Source organism: Rhinatrema bivittatum, chromosome 7 (genome assembly GCF_901001135.1).
Source record: "Rhinatrema bivittatum chromosome 7, aRhiBiv1.1, whole genome shotgun sequence".
NCBI lineage: Eukaryota > Metazoa > Chordata > Amphibia > Gymnophiona > Rhinatrematidae > Rhinatrema > Rhinatrema bivittatum.
Genome location: NC_042621.1, coordinates 37,166,315 through 37,193,394, shown reverse-complemented (window position 1 = coordinate 37,193,394; position 27,080 = coordinate 37,166,315). Strand labels below are relative to the sequence as shown.

At 48.0% G+C, this 27,080-nt stretch overlaps 1 protein-coding gene across 1 annotated transcript in view; it reads left to right on the top strand.

Annotated features, from left to right (window-relative positions):
• Positions 1 to 27,080, top strand: part of PKD1L3 (polycystin 1 like 3, transient receptor potential channel interacting) — a 305,810-nt gene that overhangs the window by 219,280 nt on the left and 59,450 nt on the right. The window contains exon 25 of the mRNA XM_029610662.1: positions 23,306 to 23,407. Within this exon, the coding sequence (XP_029466522.1) occupies positions 23,306 to 23,407 (102 nt within the window). The remainder of the gene's footprint in view (positions 1 to 23,305; positions 23,408 to 27,080) is intronic.

The following is a 27,080-nucleotide window of genomic DNA, read 5'->3' as shown; positions in this document are numbered from 1 at the left end:
AAGTTTGCTTACTGTAAATGGTGTTTTCCATGGAGAGCAGGATGTATTAGCTATGATCTACGCGTGACATTATCAGGTGGCACTAAATGGAGCTGTTTCTCCAAGCTAATAGAGCTTTGAGCCTGTGAGTGAGTTCCCACATGGGTATTGCTTCTGTCTTTTTCCAAAGCTAATAGAATAGGACAGTCTGCTATCCAGGAAGGATGGTGGGCTTCTCCTGGCCAATTTACCCTGCTATCTATAGTAAACACTGTTTACGGTAAGCAAACTTGCTTTTTTCCATCAATAAGCAGGGCTGAATTGGCCATGATCTGTGGGGAGTCCCAAACTGAGTTGCAGTGCAGCCTGCTGCCTCCTGTACGGCCATCCAGTGCTCTCAACTGTACATCACTGGGATGCTTTTTTTTTTTGTATGTACTGCTGCCTTGCCTGACTGACTCTCCTAATATGTGCTGATGCTGCACTTGGGGAATGAAGATCAGTGAACACGTGGCCCATGCAGATCCCCGACCCTCACATTCGCCTGCTGATGCTGTTCACCAGAGAAAAGGAGGAGTTCCAGCAGGTATGTCTTTAAATAGGCCCCCGTGATGTCATCATTGTGTCCTCTCCTCTCCGCATCATGGCCCTTATCTCTTGATATTCTACAAGTAGACAGCAAGGAGCGAGGGTGCTGCCGTGCATGGCCTTTGATGCGGGGAAATGTTACCAACCTGTGGCCTCTATGTTAAAGCAGGGCCATTGGCATTTTAGCACGTGCCCTTGCAACATAGGTTAGGCTAGCTAAGAAAAATCTGCCATTTTTAAAGGAGGTGAGCTACAAACAGGTAATTTTTTCTGGCTTGAATTCAACTGCTGAGATCTTATTTTGAAGGGGGATATTTTTTTCTTAATTGCTTTTGCTCTTTTATTTTTGAAAAAGGGATATTGTGCATTGTTTTTTTTATTCTTGGGTATTTTTATTGCTTAGGTTTAGAAAGATGGGGAAGGGAAACTAACTTTATAGATTAACCCACTAATTAGAAGTTACTAATTGAACTGTTTGGGAGAGTAATACAAGGAAGTAATTTAGATAAATTTAGTTATTTGTGGAATCAAAACACTTAAGTAATTTTCCGGGGGGGGGGGGGGGGAACTTAATTAATAATATCATAGTATGTACGTCAGGTAATTTATTTTTATTAGTCTGATATTTAGTAGCTAAGGTAACAGGATTCTTTATACAATACACAATTGATACAATAAACACATTGGGGCGGATTTTAAGAGCCCTGCTCGCGTAAATCCGCCCGGATTTACGCGAGCAGGGCCTTCGCGCCGGTGCGCCTATTTTACATAGGCCGGCCGGCGCGCGCAGAGCCCCGGGACTCGCGTAAGTCCCGGGGTTTTCCGATTTCGGAGCGGCCTTGGAGGGAACGGCGGCAGACTGCGTGGCTCGGCGCGCACCGGCTACACGAAATCGGCCGCCTTGCGCGCGCCGATCCAGGATTTTAGCGGATACGCGCGGCTACGCGCGTATCTACTAAAATCCAGCGTACTTTTGTTTGCGCCTGATGCGCCAACAAAAGTACGCTAAGGCGCACTTTTTGAAAATCTACCCCATTTTATAAATTTAAAAAAAAAGGTTTTGGAAAATGTATATAGCTGTGCCTGATAATGACAAATAAGTGCAAAATTAACCCTAACTAAAATTATAAGAAATAGTAGTTCTATTAGAGATCATAGTTAAACAGATTTAGATCATAGATTAGGGTAAATTACTAGTTGGAGAAAAGTACTTCTTGGTACCAGTAACGGGAGGTATAGCAAGTAATTTAAGTCATTATATGTCTTCTACAAAAAGAACAAATTAAATAAATTTCTTCTAAGCTTGATTAGTAGCATCATATTTGATCTTGGTGGTAATAATACATTTCTAGTTGCTTTGGTTTACTTTTATACCTTCAGCAACAAGAGTCTGCAAAGGAAGCAACACAAAATTATATAGCTTGTAATTTATAAATATATTTTGTAGTCTGAAAGAATAAAATCAGAAACTTCATATTTCCAAGCATCAAGTAAGCAAGCAAACAGGACCACAAGCAGAGATTCTGAGTGTAAAGGTGGAAATTAGATTCCACATGCTAGCTAATTTTACTTGCAGGACAGTTGAAGAAAAGACAGGACTTTGGAAGGACTGCCAGGAAACATCTTATCGCCAAAGCTGTCACCGCTGTTATCACCTCTACTGCTATCCAGACAAATATCCTAATCCACAGTGAGATACCAACAGAAAACCTTGGACCCATTTTCTTGTGAGCGCTGAAGAGGGGTTCTGAAGAAGGCTTCACTGGAAACCTGAAGTCCCCCCAGGAGGAGCCCATAGGGACCCAGGCCTCTTGGACTTAGGTGTGACCCTATGCAACCAAGGATCAAGGAAGTGGCTGAAGAGATGGTCAATGGGAGCAGTCGGGTCCCGGAGGCCAGAAGAGTCTTCACCCTTGGAAGCCCGCAGCTCCTCCGGGAGGAGCCCGTGAGAGCCCGAGCCGCTGGAATTTAGGAGAATCCTCTAGGCAAGCGAGAACTGGATATCTGAAGATGATGAGGGAGCTGAAGTCAGAGTCAATGGACGAAGCAGGGTTAGAAGCCAGAAGTCAGAAGTCAGAAGCCAAAACCAGGGGTGGAAGCTGAAGTCAGTCAGTGGAGGAAGCAGGGTCGGAAGCCAGAAGTCAAAGTCAAAACCAGGGGCGGAAGCTGAAGTCAGAGTCAGGGGACGAAGCAGGATCAGAAGCCTGAAGCCAGAAGTCAGAAGTCCGAAGTCAAGGTAGATGGGAGTCCAGGAACAGCAACTAGCAACTCCGAAGAGCGAACCTCATTGCAAGGCACCGAAGGAGTCAAGCTGCAGGGCTTAAGTAGGCCTGCAGCGTCTGACGTCACCAGGGACAGTGCCTGTCATTTTCCCGCACTGGCCCCTTTAAGTCCCAAGCCCCTGCATGCGCGCCCACCTAGGGGACGAGGCCAGACGCGAGGGATCGCCGGCGTCTCCCTCGCAGAGAGAGCACTGTGGCTGAGACCGGGACAGGCCTTGTCGGCATCGCGGCGGCCCGGGCCGGCCTTTGAGGTGAGTGGAGGACCTGGGGCGCGGCCCGGGGCTGTAACAGTACCCCCCCTCCTACGCCCCCTTCCCGGGGTCCTCGGTTTAGCTTGGTGATCCACATGGAACTGGCGGAGGAGGTCTTTATCCAAGATGTGGGAGACCGGCTCCCAGGAGTTCTCCTCAGGGCCGCAACCCTCCCAGGAGAGGAGGTACTCCCAGCGTCTGAGGTGGAACCGCATGTCTAGTACTTCCTTGACTTGATAGACTGTATCCTCGTGTGTCTCAGGTGTGGCCGGTGCAGGAGTCCTCCTATGGAAGATGGCTAGAACCAGTGGCTTCAGCAGAGAAACATGGAAGACAATGTATATCCTGAGCATAGGCGGGAGACTGAGGCGGTAGGATACTGCCCCTACCCGTTCCATGATAGCAAACGGACCAATGTACCTTGGGGCTAGGCACATTGAAGGAAGCCATAAGCGGAGGTGCTTGGTGCTTAACCACACCTTCTCTCCAGGGAGAAATGACAGGGCTGGCCGACGTAGGTGGTCTGCAAACTTCTTTGCGATAACCGCCGTGCATTGAAGTTTCTCCCGGGTGGCACTCCAGAAATGGCGCAACTGTCGAGCCGAGAGTTGTATGGCTGGAGATGGCACTATCAACAGCAAGGGCAAGGGAGGTCGAAAGCATTTCCCATATACCGTATAGAAGGGTGAACTGCCAGTGGCAGAGTGCTTGTGGTGGTTGTACGAGAACTCCGCCCATGGGCGTAGGGCCACCCAGTTGTTTTGCAAATCCCCCACGAAGGACCAGAGGAAAGTCTTCAACGTCCGGTTCGTGCGTTCCACTTGGCCGTTAGCTTGGGGGTGGAAGGCAGTCGTAAAGTCTAGCTGGACCCCAAATTTTTTACAGAGCGCCCTCCAATATTTCGCCGTGAATTGAGAGCCCCTATCCGAGGCGATGTGTCGAGGAAGTCCATGAAGGCGAAAGATGTGGCGGGTAAACAGGTTCACCAGTTCAGGCGCTGTGGGCAACTTAGCGAGAGGAACAAAGTGAGCCATCTTGTAAAATCTGTCAATTGTAACCCAGATCACCGTCTTCCCTTCAGAGGCGGGCAGGTCGACAATGAAGTCCATGGATAAGTGGGTCCACGGCTCAGTGGGGATAGGCAGAGGCTGAAGAAGGCCCCATGGACGGCGGGTTGGAGTCTTCTGTTGGGCACAGGTCGGGCAGGAACTGACATAGAGCCGGACGTCCTTCTTAAACTGGGGCCACCAGTAGAACTCGGAGAGTAATTACTGGGTTCTAGCCACCCCGGGGTGACCTGCGGTCAGGGAGTCATGGGCCCAAGAGAGTACCTTCTTCTGAAGACGGACTGGTACTACCGTCTTTCCCATAGGAACCACGTTGGACGCCGCGAGGAGCACCTTAGCCGGGTCAAGGATGTACTGAGGTGGGTCAGGGGTGTCCTCCGTCTCCACCGTACGGGAAAGGACGTCCGCCCGGATGTTCTTGACTGCTGGTCTGTAGCAGAGGAGGAAGTCAAAGCGGCTAAAGAAGAAGGACCACCAGGCCTGTAGGGAATTGAGGTGCTGGGCGCAGCACAAACATTCTAGGTTCTTGTGGTCCGTATACATGACCACTGGGTGCTGGGCCCCCTCCAACCACTGACGCCATTCTTCGAAGGCCATTTTGATGGCCAGGAGTTCCTTGTCTCCTATGCCATAATTCTTTTCCACAGGTGAGAATTTCCGGGAAAAGTAGGAACACGGCAGGGATTTGCCGTTGCTGGATATTTGACTCAGAACAGCTCCGACCGCCATATCGGAGGCGTCAGCTTCCACAATGAACTGACGTTGGGGGTCCGGGTGATGGAGACAGGTGTCCTGAAGGAAGGCTGCCTTCAGCTCTTGGAAAGCTCATACTGCCGCAGCAGGCCAGTTCCTGGCATCAGCCCCCTTCTTTGTGAGGACCATAAGCGGCGCCACCATCGTGGAGTAGTGTGGTATAAATTGCCGGTAGAAGTTGGCGAAGCCAAGAAAGCGTTGGAGCGCCTTGATTCCCACCGGCTGAGGCCAGTCTTTGATGGCCGTCACCTTCTCGGGATCCATATGGAAGCCTGTGGAGGGCATGATATACCCCAGGAAGGGTAAGGACTCCTGCTCAAATTGACACGTCTCCATTTTCGCAAAGAGACGGTTATCCCGCAGCTTCTGCAGTACCCTGTGGACCTCTCAGCGGTGCGTGTCCAAGTCCTTAGAGTATATCAGCACGTCATCTAGATAGACAATGACCGACGTGTGGAGCATGCCCCTCAGTACCTCATTCATGAGGTTCTGGAAAACCGCTGGAGCGTTGCAGAGACCGAAGGGCATGACCAGGTATTCGTAGTGGCCATCCCTTGTGTTAAACGCAGTCTTCCACTCATCGCCTGGCCGAATCCTGACCAGGTTATAAGCCCCACGGAGATCTAGCTTCGTGAAGACTTTGGCTCCCTGTAGTCGGTCCAGTAGTTCCAGAATCAAGGGCAATGGATAGCGGTCATGTCGAGTAATACTGTTCAGACCCCGATAATCTATACAAGGTCGGAGCGAACCATCCTTCTTCGCTACGAAGAAAACCTGGCCCCCGCTGGGGAATTGGACGGTCAAATGAATCCTCGGTCCAGATTCTCCTGGATATATGCTGACATAGCTTGTGTCTCCGGGAGTGACAACAGGTACTCCCGTTCTCAAGGGGGTGTAGTACCCGGGAGCAGGTTAATGGCACAGTCAAAGGGTCAGTGCTCCGGGAGGAGCTCGGCTTTCTCCTTCGAGAAGACATCCTGATAGTCTTGATACTGAGGCGGCAGCGCTACTGAAGCGGTCAGAAGAGGTATCGAGGGTCGCGGAACAGTGGTCAGACAGGAGTTGAAGCACGATGGACCCCAGGCCACCACCTGGAGAGTGTCCCAACAGATTACCAGGGAGTGCTTCCGCAACCAGGATAGTCCCAAAATGACCGGATGCATGGATTTTTTCAAGATGAGGAATGAGATCTTCTCCACATGCAAAAGACCCGTGCGTAGGGTGAGGTGCTCGGTAGAAGTAGAGATAGTCCCTGGAAGAGGGGTCCCATGGATGGAAGACACCCGGACAGGAGGTCTTTGGGGTTGGACCCCAATCTGGATTTGTTGGACTAAGTCCTTGAGGATAAAATTTCCCCCGGCTCCGGAATCGATCAAGGCTAGTGTATCGAACTCTCCCTCGGGAAGAAGTATGGTCACTGGAACAGTACCTTGGGAGGCGGAAGTGGTGTTACCTAGAGTTAGCTCCCCGACCATCCCTAGGTCCAGGCATTTCCCGGCCGCTCACCACACTGAGCAAGGAAGTGGCCCTTGCCACCACAATAAAGACACAGAACCTGCGACCCGACGTCTTCTTTTCTCCTCCTGAGAAATCGGCCCTCGGCCCAACTGCATGGGTTCTGCATCTTGATTTCCTGTAGAGACCGAAGAAGAGGGTGCTGGTCAGGAAAATGGGGTTCCAGAATGTCCGAGCCTCTGACCAGTTCTCCCCTCCCGGAAGCGGCGTTAGATCCAGCGGTCCACGCGACCCGCCAGGTCAATGAAGCCGTTCAGATCGTCTGGGATGTCCCTGCCCGCCAGCTCATCCTGGAGTCTTGGGGAGAGACCCTCCAGGAAGATGCCGTGGAGGCTGTCATTTCCCCAGTTCAGCTCAGCTGAAATTCTATGGCATACTCAGACAGGGGCCGGTTGCCGTGACGTAGCTGCAATAATTCCGAAGCTGCGGTGGGCCTGCGGGAAGGCTCATAGAAAACCTGCTGGAAGGCTATGACAAATTGCTGCAGGTTAGCCAGGTGGGAGTCCTAACGCTCCCATAGGGAAGAGGCCCATGCCAGGGGTTTCCCGTCCAACAGGGTGATAATGTAGTTGGTCTTGATCCGTCTGAGGGAAACAGCTGGCAGTAGGTTGAACCGGATAAAACATTGATTAAGAAATCCCCGGCACAGCTTGGCGTCCCCAGAGTACCATGTGGGTGCCGGTAGTTGTGTAAGGATGGCCGGTCCGACGTCGGCCCCAGGTACGGGGACCGAGGGGCTGAATGCGGCAGCTCCGTCAATCCGGTTTGCTAATCTCTGCACGTCGTCATCAGGGAGTTAATGCAAATTTGTTGCTGTTGCAACCACTGTGCAATACCTGGAATGGCTTTCACATCCGTGACTTCCTGTTGCGATCCCCCCTGCTGCTGCGCTACAGGAGGTCTCTTACCTTCCTCCAGAGGCCGCCTTGAAGCCAGGGCCTCGCCTGTGTTCCATCCGGGACTTGCTCCAGGGCCTGAGAGGCCTAGCTGTGCCTGTGGCTTGCATGCCTCTTCTATTGTGGGTGGGGGAGGAGGCGGGGGCGGCCAAAGGCCGCCCCGCCCCTTAAAGAAACAGGGAGAAACAGACAACTAAAGAAAGGGAAGGAGAATCCATTGCACCCCAGCGCCCCCTTGCGAGGGCGCCGGAGACTACCAGCATGGGACAAAGGAAGGGAAGGTAGGAGGGGCGACAAAACAAGAGGCCACTAGGACACACGTGGCCGAAAAAGCAAGCAGGAGGCTGGAAGCAGGAAGCAGCAGTAGCTGGAACCAGCAGGCAGCAGCAGCAGCAGGGCTCAGGAGTAGCAGCAGGGCTGGAGGCCCAGGAGACTCAAAGTCACAGGGCTGGAGGCCCAAGAGAGACAGCACTACAGGACTGGAGGCCTAGCAGACACAGCTCCAGGGCCTGTGTTCCATCCGGGACTTGCTCCAGGGCCTGAGAGGCCTAGCTGTGCCTGTGGCTTGCATGCCTCTGCGTTTGGACTTCCTGTTTGGCGACGCCCTTCTTCTAGGGGCTGGCCCGCAGCTCTCCACCTGACTTATAGGACCAGCGGTGGGCGGTCCTGGCAAGCTCCTCCCAGGGAGTTGCCTTCTGCCTCCAGTATTTAAGGACTGCCTGTTCACTTGCAAAGGGCCTTCGATCAGGCCTTACAGTTGGCTGTAACCGTGCTGATCCAGGTCTTCCATGGTTCCTTGTCCAGTGTCTCTCTGCCTTGATGTCTGTTCCAGTCCAGGCCTTCGATCAGGCCTTACAGTTGGCTGTAACCGTGCTGATCCAGGTCTTCCATGGTTCCTAGTCCAGTGTCTTTGCCTGATGTCTGCTCCTGTTTCTGCCAGCCGAGGGGGCTTCGGATGTGAGTATCCCAGCATCGGAGTTCCTGTTTGCCTGGGTCTTCCCCGCACCCTCCTTCTCAGCGTGGTCCGCGACCAGCCTTCCTGGGCTGTGTAGGGCGCGTCTGGGACAGGGTGGTCCGCGACTCAGTCCCACGGGTGGGCTGAGTAGGGCGCCCTGATGGACAGTGCAATGTTTCCGTCCAGCCTTGTCTACAGTGTCTGCTTCAGCCCTTGTCTGGATGTCTTCCTGTCTCTGCCTTGACCTGGTTCCTGAGCCTTCTGTCCTGTTGGGCCCTGGAGTGGCCAACAGGAGGGATTCGTCCCACGGGCTCTTGAGCTTCTGCCAACCGAGGGGGCTTCGGATGTGAGTATCCCAGCATCGGAGTTCCTGCTCGCCTGGACCTTTCCTGTGTCTCGCTTCAGCCCTTGTCCTGATGTCTCCGTCTTGCTTCAGCCTGCTTCTGCCCCGTCTGATGTCTTCTGTTTAAGGACTCTGTCTGCCCTCGCCTCTGTCCGGCCTGCTGCCCATTGCCGTTCCCTGCGGCAGGTCCGAAAGGGCCGGGAACAGTCGGAGGACCGTTCATTAGTCAACTTCCCCGTGTTGGCCACCATGGGCATGCAGGTCCGGCTGAGGGTCGGACTCCCTGCTTCTGTTCCTGCCTGCCTGGCTCACCATGCCTGCTCAGCTCACCTCCCACGGTGTGGCTTGGGGCTCCTCCTTGAGTCCTGCCGTGGCCCAAGGGCTCACCACCCGCCCGAGACGACCGCGCCCGCGCGCGCTCGTAACACTTCCGCCGGGTCCATGGCCTTGCAAACTGTTAGGGTTGTGGACCCTTGGGCCGGCTGAGACTGCAGGTGTTGTATTGTGGGGACCCACAGTGGGCGTCGCCGCCAGGAGGCGGCCCTGAAGAGGGGTTCTGAAGAAGACTTCACCACTGGAAACCCGAGGTCCCCCCAGGAGGAGCCCATAGGGACCCAGGCCTCTTGGACTTAGGTGTGACCCTATGCGACCAAGGATCAAGGAAGTGGCTGAAGAGATGGTCGATGGGAGCGGTCGGGCCTCGGAGGCCAGAAGAGTCCTCACCCTTGGAAGTCCGAGGCTCCCCCGGGAGGAGCCCGTGAGATCCCGAGCCGCTGGGACTTAGGAGAATCCTCCGGGCAAGTGAGAACTGGATATCTGAAAATGACGATGGAGCTGAAGTCGGAGTCAATGGATGAAGCAGGGTCAGAAGCCAGAAGTCCGAGGCAGTAGTAACTTACGCTCGCCGGCACAGCAGGCCCCGACACAGGCCGCTGTGTCGGGGCACTCGGCCATGCCCCCGGACCGCCCACATGCCCCCGAACACGCCCTCAATCCGAAACCATGCCCCCTGGCCAGGCCCCCGACCGCCCCTTTTTGTAAGCCTCGGGACTTACGCGTTTCCCGGGGCTTGTGCGCGCCGCCGAGCCTATGCAAAATAGGCTCAGCGCACGCAGGGGGGTTTTAAAAGGGTTACGCGCGTACTTTATGCGCGTAACCCTTTTAAAATCTGGCCCTGAGTGAGTTGTCTTGTTTTTTTGTTCTCATCTGTTTCCCTTTCCCTTTGTCATTTGTCTTATTTGTTGGAGTGAAAGTTAGTACAGTCTTGTTACGGTTCTGGCCGCAAGCACCGCAACCAGACCCTTACCTCCGTGTTCCTGGACTTGTTCCCGCTTCCGCTGGCCTAGTTCGTGGCCTGTTCGGCGGCGTCCCTGTGGGGGCCGCGCCGCCGGGAAGCCTCCCATGGACGCCCTGTCTCTAGGTGCGCGCGCCACTTGGGCGCTTTTCTAGGCCGTTTCCCGCCAGTGGTGACTCCGCCCAAATCCTGACAGACGCCGCGGCCTTGATAAGCAGGCTGCAGACATTCACTCGTTGCCTTGCAACGGGGTTACCATCCGGTTCCCAGTTGCTCCGTGCCCCGGAGTGGGTTGCCTTGGAACTCGCTCCATTCCTGCCTGCTTGCTACAGTACCTGCCTGGTTCCTGCCTGCTTGCTACAGTATTTGCTTGGTTCCTGCCTGCTTGCTATAGTACCTGCCTGGTTCCTGCCTGCTTACTACAGTTCCTGCCTGGTTCCAGTACCCGAGTCTTGCTGCAGTTCCTGCCTGGTTCCAGTACCTGAGTCTTGCTACAGTTCCTGCCTGGTTCCAGTTCCCGTCTCTTGCTACAGCGTTGTTCGCTGTCCTTGTCTGGTTCCAGTTCCTGTCCAGTTCACCTGTCTGCCAGTCTCAGTCTCAAGCTTCGCTACTCGCCTAAGTCCCAGCGGCTGGGCCCCTACGGGCTCCTCCCGGGGGGGGCTTCAGCTTCCAGGGGTGAAACCTCGCCTAAGTCCCAGTGGCTGGGCTCCTACGGGCTTCTCCCGGGGGAGCACCAGCTTCCAGGGTGAAGAGCACCATCCACGTCCTGCCTGACATCTGCCTCCCGACCTGCGGTTTGCTAGAGACACTGAACACCTTTTCCCAGTCTCTGACAGGTCGGCCCAAGGGTCCACTAAAACTGAGACTTCACAACAAGTCTATCATTTTGTGTGGAAGTAGTGAGGAGGAGCGGAGAGTGTTTAGAGGAGCGGAGGGTGTGCGGAGGAGCAGAGGCTGAAATAAATGACGAAAAAGGCTGTAGATATAGGCGCTCTCCAACAGTCTGCATAAAGGTCGGGTCACCAGGCAATGCAATGCCGAACAGGCAACAGTGAGCAGCAACAACAACAGCACTTGTTGGAAATACAATAAATCACTTGCAGTTTCCAGGACTATAAGTTCAAACACACTTGCTCGATTTGTTTTACTCTTCCTCATCCAGCCAGTAGATGTTAGAAGAAGAACAGCACCGGTAATACTATCAAATCTAGATAAATCTAGTGTGTATTCTAAGGCCCTATCCCCAGTAAATCTCAATGTGATATTGGCCTGACTTATTTGTTATCCGAAGAGGAATGAGGCAAAGAGATTGCTTGACAGTTTCCAGGAGGGATTCATCATTCCTGTTGCGTTCATGGACCCTAGGGCCGAGACAGGATTGGCACATCCCACAGGGAGGAGCCCTGCAGGTTCCCACTGTCAGCAGGTGGACCTGGACAAAGCAGAGACCCAACTGAAGTTTCGCCTATACCAGCTCCCCTTCTCCTTGGGTTGAGCTTTTGGGTGTCGAAGGCTGCTTAGGTGGGGTCTCTGCTGATGGCAGACATGGAGGTCCTTGGATAGCAGGATCATGTGCAAGTCAGGTGTATCCTGCTCCTGGATACACATGGCAGTCAGGTGTATCCAGGAGCAGGCAGTGGTTGGTGGCAGACAGTGGTCAAGCATATTTGAGGTCAGGCCAAAGTCAATCCAGGTATTCGTCCAAAGGGAAGAAAGGACAGGCAGGTAGGACAGGTCAGGCAAGGAGAAGCTGATTGGACTGGAACAGAATACAATGCAGGAGCAGAAGACAAGAGGCTGAAGGCAAGGCTGGACTGAAGACAAGATGCTGTAGCAGCACACTCTACACCAGGGTAGTGGGATCTATTGTTGAGGCCCTTAAGGAGTGTCAACAAGGGCCTTTTATAGTCCTGAGTATGCAATGTCATCAGGAAGCGCCTTGAGTCTTTTCCTGCCACAGGCCCTTTAAATATGTTTACATGAGGAGCAGGGCTTGCAGGCTTTAGCAGCATGCTCCCGTTTATTGCGTACATTCCAAGACATAATGGATGAGTTCATCGTGCCTTTGGCCCATGATAAATCAGAGAGCCCAGCTTCAGTAATTAAATTTCTGGTAATCAAGCTCGACTTAATGTAGATGGTGTCAAGGTTACCTTCTGACAAGCTTCAGAAGCTTCAATTTATGCTACATCAGGCTCTCCTAGCTAAGAAACTGATGCTAGCCCAAGTGCAATCTCTTGTTGGCAGCCTAAAATTTGCATCCATGCAGTTATTCCAAAGGAGAGGGCATTCTTGTGAAGATTAGCAGTAACAACAGCAAGCATCAGTAGTCCTCATCATTACATCAGGATTACGCAGCCAGTCAAGGATGATTTGGCAATATGGGTATCATTCCTTGATAAATTCTCTGTATGGCAGGTTTCCAATCATGATCTGGACATATATTCAGATGCCTGTGGTGGGTGGGGTTTCGGTGTCTTTTTTCATGACTCCTGGTCTTCAGCTCCTTGGCCCTGAGCATGGGTCGAGGTTGGACTGATGCAAAATGTCACTTTCCTTGAGCTTTTTCCCATTCTGGTCGCACTGGTTTTATGGGAAGAGAAGCTCCGAAACAAGCAGATAATTTTTTGGTGCAACAATCAAGCTGTGGTTCAAGTCATCAACAGACAGTCTGACAAGTACGCTAAGGTGGTCGAGTTACTGCAGGAGGTGGTTCTTCCTTGCCTCTATTTGAACACAGCTATACATGCACGTCATGTGCCAGGAATTTATAATGGTATTGCTGACTCTCTTTCATGCGTTAAATGGGATTTGTTTTGAAAACAGGTATTTGAGGCAGACGAGGAGGGAATTCCATTGACAGACTGCCTATGGAGGACTGGAGTGACACCACCAAAGATGTTTTGCAAAAATCTATAGCTACATGGGCTGCATACTGCAGAGCATATGAGATGATGCTTAATTTCCTGAGTGAGCATGGTTGGGTGGCTGGGCCTGTCCCAGAGTATTTGATAATTGAATACATATCCATGGCGAAAGATAGCAGGAGGTCAAGGGGCTCAGTCACCATTCAGTGCCTGGACTGGCTTTCTTTATGAAGGACCAAGGATGGGGAGACCCGACTAAGAGTTTTATGGTTAAGAAGATGTTGACAGGGTGGGGGAGGAAGACTGGGCCTATACTTGATTCTAGGTGCTCCATTACACAAGATTTACTTAATTCAACTGTGGCATGTTTTGCCATCTATTTGCAATTCCGAATTTGAAGTTAAACGTTTTTGTTTTGCTTTTTCAGTGGCCTTTTTTGGCACTCTAAGGGTGAGCGAACTGGTTGCCAGATCCAAGAAGGACATGGGTTACCAAGGTATCCTCATCCAAAACATTCAGGTGCCAGATGAATCCATTCAAATAATCCTTCAAAAGTTAAAAACGGATCAGGCGGGCCATGGCACCAGACTTTCCCTGAGACAGGTGGTATCCCTGGTTGCCTGCCCCATACAGAATTTGCTTACCTTCCTGGCCTTGGGGGTAAAAAATTTTTGATACACACTGATCATTTTCCTCTCACCAGATATCAGTTTTCAGCTATCCTCTCCTTGGAACTGACCATGTCAGGGCACAATGCCAATGAATTCAGTACCCATTCCTTCAGGATAGGGGTGACCACAGTGTGGCCCAGGTAGGCCTACATATGGATTCTATTCAAAGAATCGGGAGGTGGAGGTCAGTGGCAGTCAATACATACATAAGAATGGATCGTGAATGATCATCTAACCTTCTTTATTTAATCTCTATTTGCAGATGTGCCCCATTGGGCAGCCAAAAGCGCATCAGATTGTATCTATGGGCCACATCTGGGACTGGTGGTTTATTGTGGATGGGAAAACGAAGCATGTCTTGGGATCAGCTCTTGCTTATTCTGAGATATAAAAAAGATACCTTGGCCAAACCAGACGCCATAGTTGTTCATCTTGGGGGAACAACCTGGGGTCTTGGTCCTACATACAGCTGATCTGTCGCATAAAAGCAGACCTGACTGAGATTTCTGCCTTGTTTCCTGGCACATGTTTGATTTGGTCAGATATCATCCACCAGATCAAATGGAGCGACAAATTATGAAAACGGGGGCATTAAAAGGTTAACTGGCAGGTGTGTGCGAAAACTGGGGGATGACAGATCTTGCATGAGTGAACGGATGAGCCATGTGAGGGTTTTTATCGGCCTGACATAATGGGCCGGATTTTAAAAGGGTTACGAGCATAAGTTATGCGCGTAACCCTTAAAAAAAACCCTTGCGCGCGCCGAGCCTATTTTGCATAGGCTCGGCGGCACGCGCAAGCCCCGGGACCCGCATAAGTCCCGGGGCTTCGCAAAGGGGGCGTGTCAGGGGCATGTTGGGTGGGCGGCACGAATTTCAGGGCAGGGCGGGAGGCGTGTCAGGGGTGTGACGCTGGCCCGGGGGCATGGTCGAGGCCTCCGGACTAGCCCCCGGTTTGGGTGATGGCGCGCCAGCAGTCTGCTGGCGCGCACAGATTTACGCCTGCCTCAGGCAGGCGTAAATCTGCCGACAAAGGTAGGGGGGTTTAGATAGGGCCGGGGGGGGTGGGTTAGGTAGGGGAAGGGAGGGGAAGGTGAGGGGAGGCGGAAGGAAAGTTCCCTCCGAGGCTGCTCCAATTTCGGAGCGGCCTCGGAGGGAACAGGCAGCGTGCGCCGGGCTCGGCGCGCCCAGGTTGCACAAATGTGCACCCCCTTGCGCGCGCTGACCCCGGATTTTTATAAGATACGCGCGGTTACGCGCGTATCTTATAAAATCCAACGTACTTTTGTTCGCGCGCGCGTAAGTTTATAAAATCTACCCCAATATATCTTTCCACATAGATTACGATGTTTTCAACAATGCACTACAGGATGCTTTACAATGCACGTTCTAGGTTGGGAAGCCACAGCTTTATCCTGGGGGGCATGAGTCAAGTCAGACGCCCTGAGACCGAGCCCGATCCTGCGGACCACGTGGGACCCCAAACAGCCCTCCCACACGCGGCTTCAACAAATCAGAAGCCAGAAATCAGAAAACCTAACGCAGAAAACTGAACAGGAACTGACGTTACAAGCCTTTACAAAAAAGGTAAAAGCCCTTTAAATTGCGGCCAGCGCATCCGGTGATCCTTTCTTCGGCGACTCACCCGCTCTGCTCCAGCCAGGCCTCTTGTCGGCGCCGCCCCGTCCAGGGACCCAAGCCCCGCCGTACAAGCCTAGGCCCCAGACGCCCCGAGACCGAGCCCGATCCTGCGGACCACGTGGGACCCCAAACGGCCCTCCCACACGCGGCTTCAACAAATCAGAAGCCAGAAATCAGAAAACCTAACGCAGAAAACTGAACAGGAATTATACGCCTACAGCCGCCACCCCTGCTCCTCTCAGCCTATCTGGTTTACCCTGAGGCCTTTAAATTCCTCTCTCTCTGGCGCCGCGCGCCGAGCGTCGCGCGCCGAAGGAGCGCGTCAAAGGGGCCAGCGCTCCTTCGAGCGGCCCTGCAAGGCGGTACTATTGGTCCTCCTCAGGTCAACTTCCTCAGCACCTTACAAGAGTGTGAGTCCTATTCTCTGGACAGTCCCCTCGGCGTCGTTCCCCAGCCATAGGCAAAGATTATAGTGGCACATAGTAGGAAGCATCTTCTCAGCATTTACCCCTCTTATCCTGGCGCTAGAGGGTTCCTACGTCATATGCTAGCTGCCACTCTCACAGGGAGCAAACGTTTGGTGTCCTTCCATCCTGTGCTACACCGTTTATTCATGCCCTATCCCTGCCATCTCGACTACTGCACTTGACAATTGCTATGTTCTTGATAACCACTGCATTTGATATTTGCTGGGCATTTGATATCTACCTTTACTGTATTGATAACTACCTTTACTGTTTTTGTTAATTACCGCGTACCTCTACTTCTGCACCCGTTTAACTGCTGTGTACCCAAGTATCTCCTCTTCCACGCCCTTTATACATTGGAACTTGTTCTATCAAATATTTCCATTCCCCTTTCACACATTCTCCCCCTTCTACACATTCTTCACCATTTCTCGCTTCTGCCTCAGTGTATGCTACAACCTGAATGATAAGAACCCCCTCTTATTTCTCTTATCATCCGCACCCAATTCCAGTCACACACTACATCCTAACACCAATCCAACATGCATCAACACCAGATCACCATTCTCAAATACAACAAATGCAGGCCCAACTCTCCCCTATACCCACGACACCACTCACATCTAAGAACCATCCTCCCTTCCATGATCTCCCCCCCTCTCACCCAAATCATTGGCCTTACCGCTCTCTCTCTTGTTCTCCTCAATGCCCAGTCACTAAACAAAAAAACCCCTCTACTCTGCGACTTACTCATAGACCAAAATCCAGATATCTGTGCCATAACAGAGTCCTGGCTAAAGGATTCTGATACGGTTCTCCTTAATCAGCTTCCATCCGACACATACGACATTTTTTCTATCCCCAGGCCAAAAAAGAAAGGAGGTGGTTTACTTTTAACCATTAAGAAAAAATTCAATATGATACTCCACCCCATCCCTCCCCCACCCAAAATTGAAATAGGACTTTTCAAGTCCCCATCTTTACAAATCTGTCTCGTCTATGCCCCCCCAGGAATCTTACATAGCAATCCATCAACCCTCATAGAATACATCGCTAAGAACATCTCTATTGACACCCCAGCAATCATATTAGGCGATTTCAATTTGCATGTTGATAGCTCCCCCCGGACCCCATCATGTGACGCTATACTCGACTCACTAAATGCTCTAGGATACAAACAATCCATTGATTTCCCTACTCACAAGGCAGGCCATACCCTCGATCTCCTCTTCACTAACGCCCTCATTCAAACTGACCCTCCTTCCCACACACCCATCCCCTGGTCAGATCATCACCTCATCAATGCATCTATCTCCATCAAGATACCCACATGCCACGATAACATAAAGAAAACTATCCACTACAGAAAAAATTGTACCAGAGATGACCTTATCTCAGCGGTTTCAAATAATCTCGATCACTTAGACCTCTCTAATGCAGACACAGCACTTGCCTCATGGTACGACATCACAAACAATATAGCCAATTCTACGTGCCCCCTACAAGCCAAACTCATCTCCTCACAAAACAATAACAAAAAGAAACCCTGGTACTCCCACGAACTAAAAAACCTTAAACAACAACTTCGAAAATCCAAAAAGATCTGGCGCAATGACCCTTCACATAAACACTTGGCACAATTTAAATCCTCCCTACATCTGTATAAAGAAAAACTTAACAACACCAAACGAGATTTCTTCGCCAACAAAATACACCAATTCCAATACAATCCTAAAGTGCTATACGAGTACGTTAATTCTCTCACCAAGTCAGCAGCTTCTGACGTCCCAGACGACATAGCCAAATCTAAATGTGAAGAACTTGCCACATTTTTCCAAACCAAAATAGACAAGCTGACATCCAAGTTCACCATTGCATCATCCACTCCCATCCAACAATTGGAACCTGACTGCAACCAAATCAAGACTAGAAACAACACTAATATTCTATCTTCTCTAGAATGCACCTCTACACTAGAAATAGAAATTCTTATTAAAAAAGCCAAACCCTCCTCCCATCCAACTGACACAATTCCCACCAAACATCTTCTCTCAATACCTAACCTTATTGCTAAACCCTTAACAAATATCATCAACCTGTCCATTAATTCTGGACAGGTACCTGTCCCCCTCAAACAGGCAATCGTCAAACCTATACTAAAAAAACCTAAACTAGACCCCTCTGATCTAGCCAACTACCGCCCTATCTCCAATCTCCCTTTCATTTCCAAACTCCTTGAAAAAACCGTTAACAAACAACTTACTGAATACCTCGATGACAACCACATCCTAGCACCTGCTCAGTATGGTTTTCGGAAATCTCACAGCACTGAGACTCTTTTACTCTCTCTGTCAGACCATATACTCAAAGGTTTCGAGAAAGGACAATCTTATATTCTTGCCTTTCTTGATATCTCCTCTGCATTTGATACCATCAGCCACTCCATTCTCCTACAGCGGTTAACTGAAATTGGCATCACAGGGGTTGCCCTCAATTGGTTCAACTCCTACCTCAGTAACAGAAATTTCAAAATTCAGCTAGGAAACCATGTTTCCAAGGCCATACCCCTCAAGCAAGGTGTCCCACAAGGTTCATCCCTCTCCTCAACCCTTTTCAATATCTACATCTTACCCCTCTGTTACCTCCTTTCCAGCCTCAACCTCCCTCACTATATATACGCTGACGACGTTCAGTTGCTCATCCCTATTACTGACTCTCTTTCGAAAACCATGGATATCTGGAAAAATACTCTCCATTCCATAAACAATCTCCTATCCTCCATCCACTTAGCTCTGAATACCACTAAAACTGAAATCATGCTTATCTCACCCCAAAACCAACTGAACCCCTCCCCTCTTTCAAACATCCCATTTGCCCAACAAGTCCGTGATCTGGGAATCATTCTTGATGGTCACTTCACACTTAAGAAATTCATCAGTAATATACTAAAGGATGGATTCTTTAAACTTCACACCCTTAAGAAACTTAAACCTCTACTTCATCCCCCTGACTTCCGTACAGTCCTACAAACTATAATCTTTGCCAAAATCGACTATTGTAATTCCCTCCTCCTCGGACTACCGAATAACGCCATCCACCCCCTTCAAATACTACAAAACACTACAGCCCGGATTTTGACCAACACACACAGACACGATCATATCACACCGGTCCTAAAAGATCTACATTGGCTCCCCATAGCCTCCCGCATACAATATAAAGCTCTCTCTCTCGTTCATAAGGCCTTGTACAATCCCGAAATGAATTGGTTTAATGACACCATCCGATTTCACCAATCTAATAAACCCACTAGACACATTCACCTCGCCACCATGCCCACCACCTCGCCTAAACTCTACAAATTAACCTCCACGAGAGCCCGTGCATTATCGATCGCCGGGCCAATCCTCTGGAACACAATGCCAGTCGAACTTCGACAAGAAGAATGCTCTAAAACATTCAAGCGTATGCTTAAGACCTGGCTCTTTACCAAAGCATACACATAACTTCTCCTTGCTCTCATCTATGTTCCCCTCATCTCTGTTCCCTCTTCGACCTGGCTTACCACTAAAAGCATACACCCACCTCCCCTCTCTCCCTTTTATGTCACCCTACCCCCTCTCCTACCCCTTCTCCCCTCCCTTCTCCTTACCTTCACCCCTTACCCTGCACATATGTTAAATTATGATAATCCCTATTATTGTACATAATGTATATACTTGCAATTTTTGCCTACAATAATTTTCATCTACCTTTATTCTTCTGTCACTTTTCCCTTCAATAATTCCTCTGTCACTTTTCCCTACAATAATTTATTAATCTAACTTTTTTCTGCTGTCACTTCCCCCCCCCTTTTATCTTCTTTTACCCTTTTGTAAACATGTTATTTTAATTTTAGTTTAATTCTTTTTCCCCCACCTTTCCCTTTACTTTCTAGTTATTATGTTTCAATATTTTCTAATTGTATTATGTTAAACTTGTTCGATGTAAAGCGCCGCTACAGGCACTAGTTTTATGTTACGCTGTGAACCGATGTGATATCATTGATGAATGTCGGTATATAAAACCTTTTAAATAAAATAATAAATAAAATAAATATTCACTAACTCATGCTAATGGCAGAGTACATGAGCCGGTGAGCTAAATTATGTCATCCTGGGGTGGCACCCTTGCTTGGAAAGCATGGCGGGGGGGGGGGGGGGGGGGCGAGGGTGTCAGGCATGATAGTTGTCTTGCTAGGCAAAATGGCAGACAGTACAGATCAGAAACAATTTGTATCAATAGCTTTCAGGTGGCTTATGAAATAAGTAGTTATGTTAATAATATTGACAATAAAGCTGCGGCCTTTACATCCACTTTTATGTCTCTGTTCTTCCTTGAGGGTATGGACCATGGGGATGCGAGTATGGGATTGGATAGTTATAGCGGCTCTCAATGTTATTGTGAGGGCATGCGCTAAAATGCACAATGACCCACGGGTCGGTAATGTTTTCCTGCATCAGAGGCCATGTGCGGCAGTACCCTCGTTACTCTCCGCCTCCTCGTAGAATATCTTGAGACATGGGCTGTGACGCGGAGAAAGGTGAGGACGCACATTGATGACATCACGGGGGCCTATTTAAAGGCATACCTGCTGGAACTCCTTTTCTCTGGTGACAGTGTCCTATGTACAATGCTCAGGCCTTGATGCAATTAATACAGGTAATGAGCTCCTTTAAACTACCAAGGTTTCAAAGAAAGCTTAATGATTTGCCTAGTCATGGTCTGGATCCAGGCAATGATAACATTCTGTGAGGGACATCACCTTACCACAGATGGAGTTTTGAACTCATTCACCGAGTCACTGTGGTTTTCTTCTTGTCGCCATTTTTTTATTTTATTTATGAATATTATACATTACATTTTCAAGAATAATAACTTGAATTTGCAAGCAGAGTACATATTTGAAAAAAAAGGATAGAAATACATAACTTAAAGTAAACAAGGCTTCTGCATATCTATTCCCCCACTTGGGATGCAATCACAACCACAGGAATAATAACATATATAGGATATGGCGTCTGGCAGGAGGTATTAATACATGTTCGAATTCGGCCGCAAATTAATTAGCGCTATTCCACAGCTACTGGGGATGAGGTGATTACAGATATCTCTTTATTTTTCAAGAAATTATTAAGTTGAGAGGGAATATAAAAAATATATGTAGAATTTTTATATTTAATCATGCATTTGTATGGGAATTTTAATAGGAAAAGAGCACCAATTTGCAAAACCTGAGGCCGCATTTGAAGAAATTGTTTCCTTCTCAGCTGTGTTGCCCTAGCCAGATCTGGGAAAACACTGACTTTCAAGTCCAAAAATGTTTCTTGACGATGTCGGAAGAACATTTTCAAAATCCACTCCTTGTCGGATTCCAATAAAAAGGAAACCATTAAGGTTGAAGGTTTGACCTGTTCTCTTTGAGTTGTTTCTAGTATTCTTGTAATGTCCAAATCCGAGATCATAGGTGTCAAGACTTGTAGGCCGTTTTGAGATGTAATATTCTTTTTGAATGGAGGAAAATAATAAATTCTGGAAACCAGAGGTATAGTCTGTTCAGGTATTTTTAATATCTCTAATAAGTCTTTCTTCCACATGTCCTTAGGTGTTATTAAAGGATCTTTAGGGAAATTTATAAACCTAAGATTCTTGCTTTTACTCTGATTCTCAAGCTGTTCCATCTTGTTGGATAATAATTTATTTTCTTTTATAACACTCTGAGCTATATTAGAGACAGCCTTAATTTCTTCCTTCAAGGAAAAACAAGCTTTCCTATTTTCTTTAACAGAATTTTCCACTATTTTTAGTCTGGTGTCCATATTTTTAATTATATCTGCTACAGGTTTTAACTGTTGAAATACATTTTCATTCAAAATTTGGATCGCTTCCCAGATAGATTCTAATGAAATTACTTCAGGCCTTACCAAATCTTTTCTGGTCACAACAGGCAGTTCAATTTCCTCCCCATTTGGCTGTGAAAAGTCAGCAGCTTCCCTGGAGTCGACATGAGCTCTTCGGGGCTCCTACCATAGCCCCAATAGGACTCTAGTACTCCAAGTCCATATTACTCCTTTCCCCCATTTCACCCGCCGATGGTCCACGGGGATAACTGGAGAAACGGACCTCTGCTGGGTTATCCGGGGCCCTTCCATACTCCAGGGACAGAAATGTTAGTAGATCCTGCAGGGCGGCAGTTCCTCCTGCTCACCTCGCTGCAAGCCCACTCATGAGGCGATAACCTCCCAGACCTCATGGGCATCCATCGGCCCTATAGCTTGAAGGGTCATGGGAGCGGTCATGGACTCACGCTCCCGTGCTCTCCGTTTCCTCACAGAATGCGGCATCTTGCAAGAAATTGAGATCCGACGGAGCCCCGCTCACCAGTGTCTTCACAGATCTGCCATCTTGGATCCCCTGTGTACAAGTTGCCATTATAAGGAGGCAAAAGTTTGGTTTTGGTTTTTTTTAATCACTGAAGAGTTCTTTGGTGTTGTAATGCAGCAAAGCAACTAAAACTAGGAAAACTGAAGAGAATAATGAGAGAGAATAATGTTAAAGGATTTAAAAAAAAAAAAATATATATATATATATGGAGAGACTGAGCATATGTTTGTGCAGTGCTTGGACAAAAATGATTGAGTCAGCACATAAGGCAACTCCCGCACACGCTCAGAAGTTAGGAGAGATGCCGAATGACATCACCCACTTGTAGTGGCTAATTCAGCCTGTTTATTGATGGAAAAACATGTGACTATATGCAGGTAAATTTTCAGGAAAGTTTTGTGTGAATCAAACAATAGGTGTAACTATGTGCAGGGCAGATTTGGTGGGATAATCTTCAAAGCAAACATACATAAGTTCACTTTAAAAGCTAGTATGTATGTATTTGCAGCATAAATAATGCAGGATGTTTGAAAATTACATTGAAAGTGAGTCAAATCACTTAAAACATAAAACACAAAAATAAATACAGCCATGGTGAAAAGCAGTATTTGGTATGGCTGTTTATTTGTGTGCACAAAAGATGTGAAGACAAAGAGATTAAAAGCACTGATGGTTCTTTGAATTTAGGAGACTTTCAGGATCTATTGTTTTGCTGTTGCTGTTGCTGTTCTTTGCCACCCTCAGAAACTGATGCCCTAGACAACCGTCTAGTCTGCCTGATGTTTAAGCTGGCCCTGGTACTAGGGGCCACAGAAATAGTGATGTGCCAGCATTGAGATGCACAGGGACAGTGTTATGGCAGCAATGTGGGCATAGGGAAAACAGCAAAGCTGGGACTAGGGGGTCATAGGAACAGCAGTGTATCAGCACCAGTGGCAGAGGGAAAGCAGCACACCTATGCCAGTTGCCACAAAGAGATCAGTGCATCACTGACAGGGGACATAGGGAGAGCAGTGTGCCAGTGCTGAGGGCCACAGTCTGCAGTGTGCCTTGAGGCATGAGAATGGTAGTGCACTACCACTAGTGACACATGACAAGCAGTATGGTAGGATTTATACAGACAGGTTGATTTACATCAAAGGTTTAATAGAGAGGTTTTATGTTACATCAAAGTGTCTTGTAATGGAGGGAGTTTGTGTTGCTATCAGAATTTGAATATTCTTTTTTTATATGGGAAATATTAAGGGAAAAGGTCCTGGTTCTGTTTTGTGCTATTCTCCTTCTATAGACTAACTTGCTCTAATTTTTGTCTAGTGTAACTTAGTGTTTGGATGGAGTGTTTCCAACTACAAGACTTTCATAAACTCAGCTGTAACCATTGTCAGCCTCTTGATTGGACTCTTCAATTATGATGAGGTAAGAAACCTTAAGTTACAACTTTAAAGATCAAATAGCCAAACTCTGCCTGGAAACACAATATAGAAGATTGTGTCCAGCCCAATCACACCCTTGCCTAGCTGTCAGCTTGTCAGCTTCTTCCAAAAAGAGAAGCTGTCAATGTAATAGAAGCCTCTGCCAGAAGTTCTATGCATTTCCTATAGAGCAGGGGTCGGGAACCTTTTTGGCTGAGAGAGCCATGAACGCCACATATTTTAAAATGTAATTCTGTGAGAGCCATACAAACTACAACCCCCCACCCTCCTGACTCCCCCAAGACCTACCAAATTAATTTACTATAACCCCCTACTCTCCTGATGCCCCCAAGACCTGCCAAATTAATTTACTACAACCCCCCATCCTCCTAACCCTCCCCCCCCCCAAGACCTGCCAAACGTCCCTGTGATCCAGCGGGGGTCCAGGGCTCGCAGACAAATCTTTAATAAAAAAAGTAAAAATCTAACAAAAACCCCCACCCTCCTGATGCCCCCCAAGACCTCCAAAATTAATTTACTACAACCCCCCACCCTCCTGACGCCCCCCAAGACCTCCAAAATTTATGTACTACAACCCCCACCCTCCTGACCCCCCCCCCCAAGACCTGCCAAAAGTCCCTGGTGGTCCAGCGGGGATCTGGGAGCGATCTCCTGAACTTGGGCTGTCATCTGCCAGTAGTCAAAATGGCGCCGACGGCCCTTTGCCCTCATTATGTCACTGGGGTCGACCAATGGCAGTGGTAGCCCCTGTGACATAGTAAGGGCAAAGGGCCGTTGACGCCATTTTGATTACTGGCAGCCGACGGCCCTTTGCCCTTACTATGTCACAGGGGCTACCGCGGCCATTGGTCGACCCCAGTGACATAGTGTGAGGGCAAAGGGCCGTCGGCGCCATTTTGACTACTGGCAGCCGACAGCCCAAGTCCAGGAGATCGCTCCCGGACCACTCCTGGACCCCGCTGGACCACCAGGGACTTTTGGCAGGTCTTGGGAGGGTCAGGAGGGTGGGGGTTGTAGTAAATTAATTTTGGAGGTCTTGGGGGGCGTCAGGAGGGTGGGGGATTTTGTTAGATTTTAACTTTTTTATTAAAGATTTGTCTGCGAGCCAGATGCAGCCATCAAAAGAGCCATAGGTTCCGGACCCCTGCTATAGAGGATAGACTCATTCATCTTCCGATGGCACCCTACATGGGTGCAAAGCTGTCCTTCTGTCTATCTAGCACAAACAACCCCCGAGGGGGGAAGGGGAGAATGGAATCTGATAATTTTATTTTATTTATTTAAAAGTATGTATATACCGCTTTTTAAAATAAATTTTGCAAAAAACGGTTTACAGAAGTATAAAAAACAAACAAATTAAAAATTGGAAATAAAAATACATAAATTGGTATATAGCTAGATAGATTACTAGCATTAAACAAAATCTTATTAAAAGAAAAGATGCTGTGCCATAGGTTTGTTTAAGAGGAAGAACGGGGGGGGGGGGGGGGGGAGAGAAGAGGGGGAAAGAGGAGGTAAAGGTAAGTGTGAGAGGAATTCTCTAAATAAGAGAAGGGGACGGGGGAGGACGAGGTGATTCTGATTTTGAATAAAAATGGGTCATCTTAAGGTAAAACGGGCCCCAATCTTAATTAAATCTGCTCTCAATGATAAGAATTCCTTTCGACGTTGTTGTGTCGGTTTTACCACATCCGGATAGACCCAGATGGGGAAACCATAATTAATTAAGATTGGGGCCCGTTTTACCTTAAAATACCCCTGCAGGGCTTGCATACTCTATAACAGCAATAATTATATTTTCCTAGAGCCTAAACAGTTAAAAGAGTTTTTGGTTGCTCACTCCCCACAGGTATCAGCAGCAGTTTTGGAGTAGAATGAGAAGGGGTTCCACGTATTGCCCAGTTAATTAGTCACAAATAGGAATAATGTTGTATTAATTTCTTGTAAAATGCTTTAGTTGTTATCTCCTTATTATCCTATAATCATGATGTCTAAAATGCATTAAGATGTCATTTGAACTTTAGATGTTTTTCGTTATTTTAGATTTCTATGTATTAGACATCAATTTTTCTGTAAAGAGTTTAAATCTTGGAAAAAGTTTTAAAACTGAAAATAAAGAATTAAAAAAAAAATGGGTCATCTAAGCAAGTATCATAAGGATGGAGAGAAGGTGGAAGAGAATTGAGTGGTGAAAGTGGGATGAGTTGATGGAATATTAAATGCAAGTTGAAAAAGGTATGTTTTCAGGGATTTTTTGAAATGAAGAGGGTTAGGTAAAGAATTCCAGAGGGAGGGTCCCGCTACAGAGAACACTCTCTTTTTGGTAATATCTAATCTAGCTTGTCGAGGTGATGGAATGTCTAGTAAGTTTTGTGATAGTGATCGTAAATGTTGAGTGGGTTTGTAGATACAAAGTAGAGAACAGAGCCAAGTGGAAGAGGTACTGTGTATTAAACCATGAATGATAGAGAGTACTTTATACTTTATCCTGAATTTTATAGGTAACCAATGGAGAAATTGTAAAGTGGGGGTGATGTGGTTGTGGAGAGAAATACCGGATAATATACGAGCTGCACTGTTTTGAACTAATTGTAGAGGATAGATTGAGGAATCGGGTAAACCTAAGTAAAGAGCATTACAGTAGTCTAAGCCAGAAAAAAATTAAAGACTGAAGAATAGTTCTGAAATCATGGTGAAAGAGAAGAGGGCGGAGACGTTTTAAGAGTTGCAATTTGTAGAATGATTTTTTTGTTAGGGAGGAAATATGTTGTTTCATTGATAAATCTGTGTTTATGATTACTCCAAGATTTGTGGCATAGTGTGTTATTGGAATCGATATACCGTTAATTGTCAGATGTGAAGGTGGACCAATTGACGTATCTGAAATGGATGTTAGATGAACGACTTTAGTTTTAGATGGATTCAGTTTTAGACAATTGTGAGAAAGCCAGGAGTTGATAGTAGATAGATAAAGTGAGACCATAGATAATGTAGCAGACCAGGATGTTTTATAGGGAACAAGAAATTGTATATCATCTGCATAAATTTTGAATTGTAGATTAAGAGAGGATAGAATGTGACATGGCGGGAGAAGATATATGTTAAATAGTATGGGGGATAGTGATGAGCCTTGAGGGATGCCGGACGGAATTGTGTATGGAATGGAGGATTGATGATTAATGTTAACTTGTTGAGGACGATCAGTGAGAAAAGATGAAAACCAATTTAGGACTGTTCCTGTAATGCCTATAGCTTTGAGACCTGAAATGAGTATTTGATGGTCAACCGTGTCGAATGCTGCTGAAATATCTAGAAAGACTATTATGTAATCTGTATAAGAGTCAAAAGCATGAAATAATGTATCAAATGAGGCTAGAAGAAGTGTTTCAGTAGAGTATCCCTTTCTGAGTCCATGTTGATTGATGTGAAGAATATTGTTTTCAGATAGAAAGTCGGAAAGTTGACGTAGAACTGCAGACTCAATTAGTTTAGCTAGAGAGGTAATAGGTCTATAGTTTGAGGTCAGCTATGTCTTTTGTTTTTGTTTTCATGACTGGCAAAATGGAAGTTTTTTTCAAACTGTGTTGGAGTTGTCCTGTTTCTAAGGATTGATTAACTAACGAACAAAGAAAGGTACAAGCGTGTTGACTGATGGC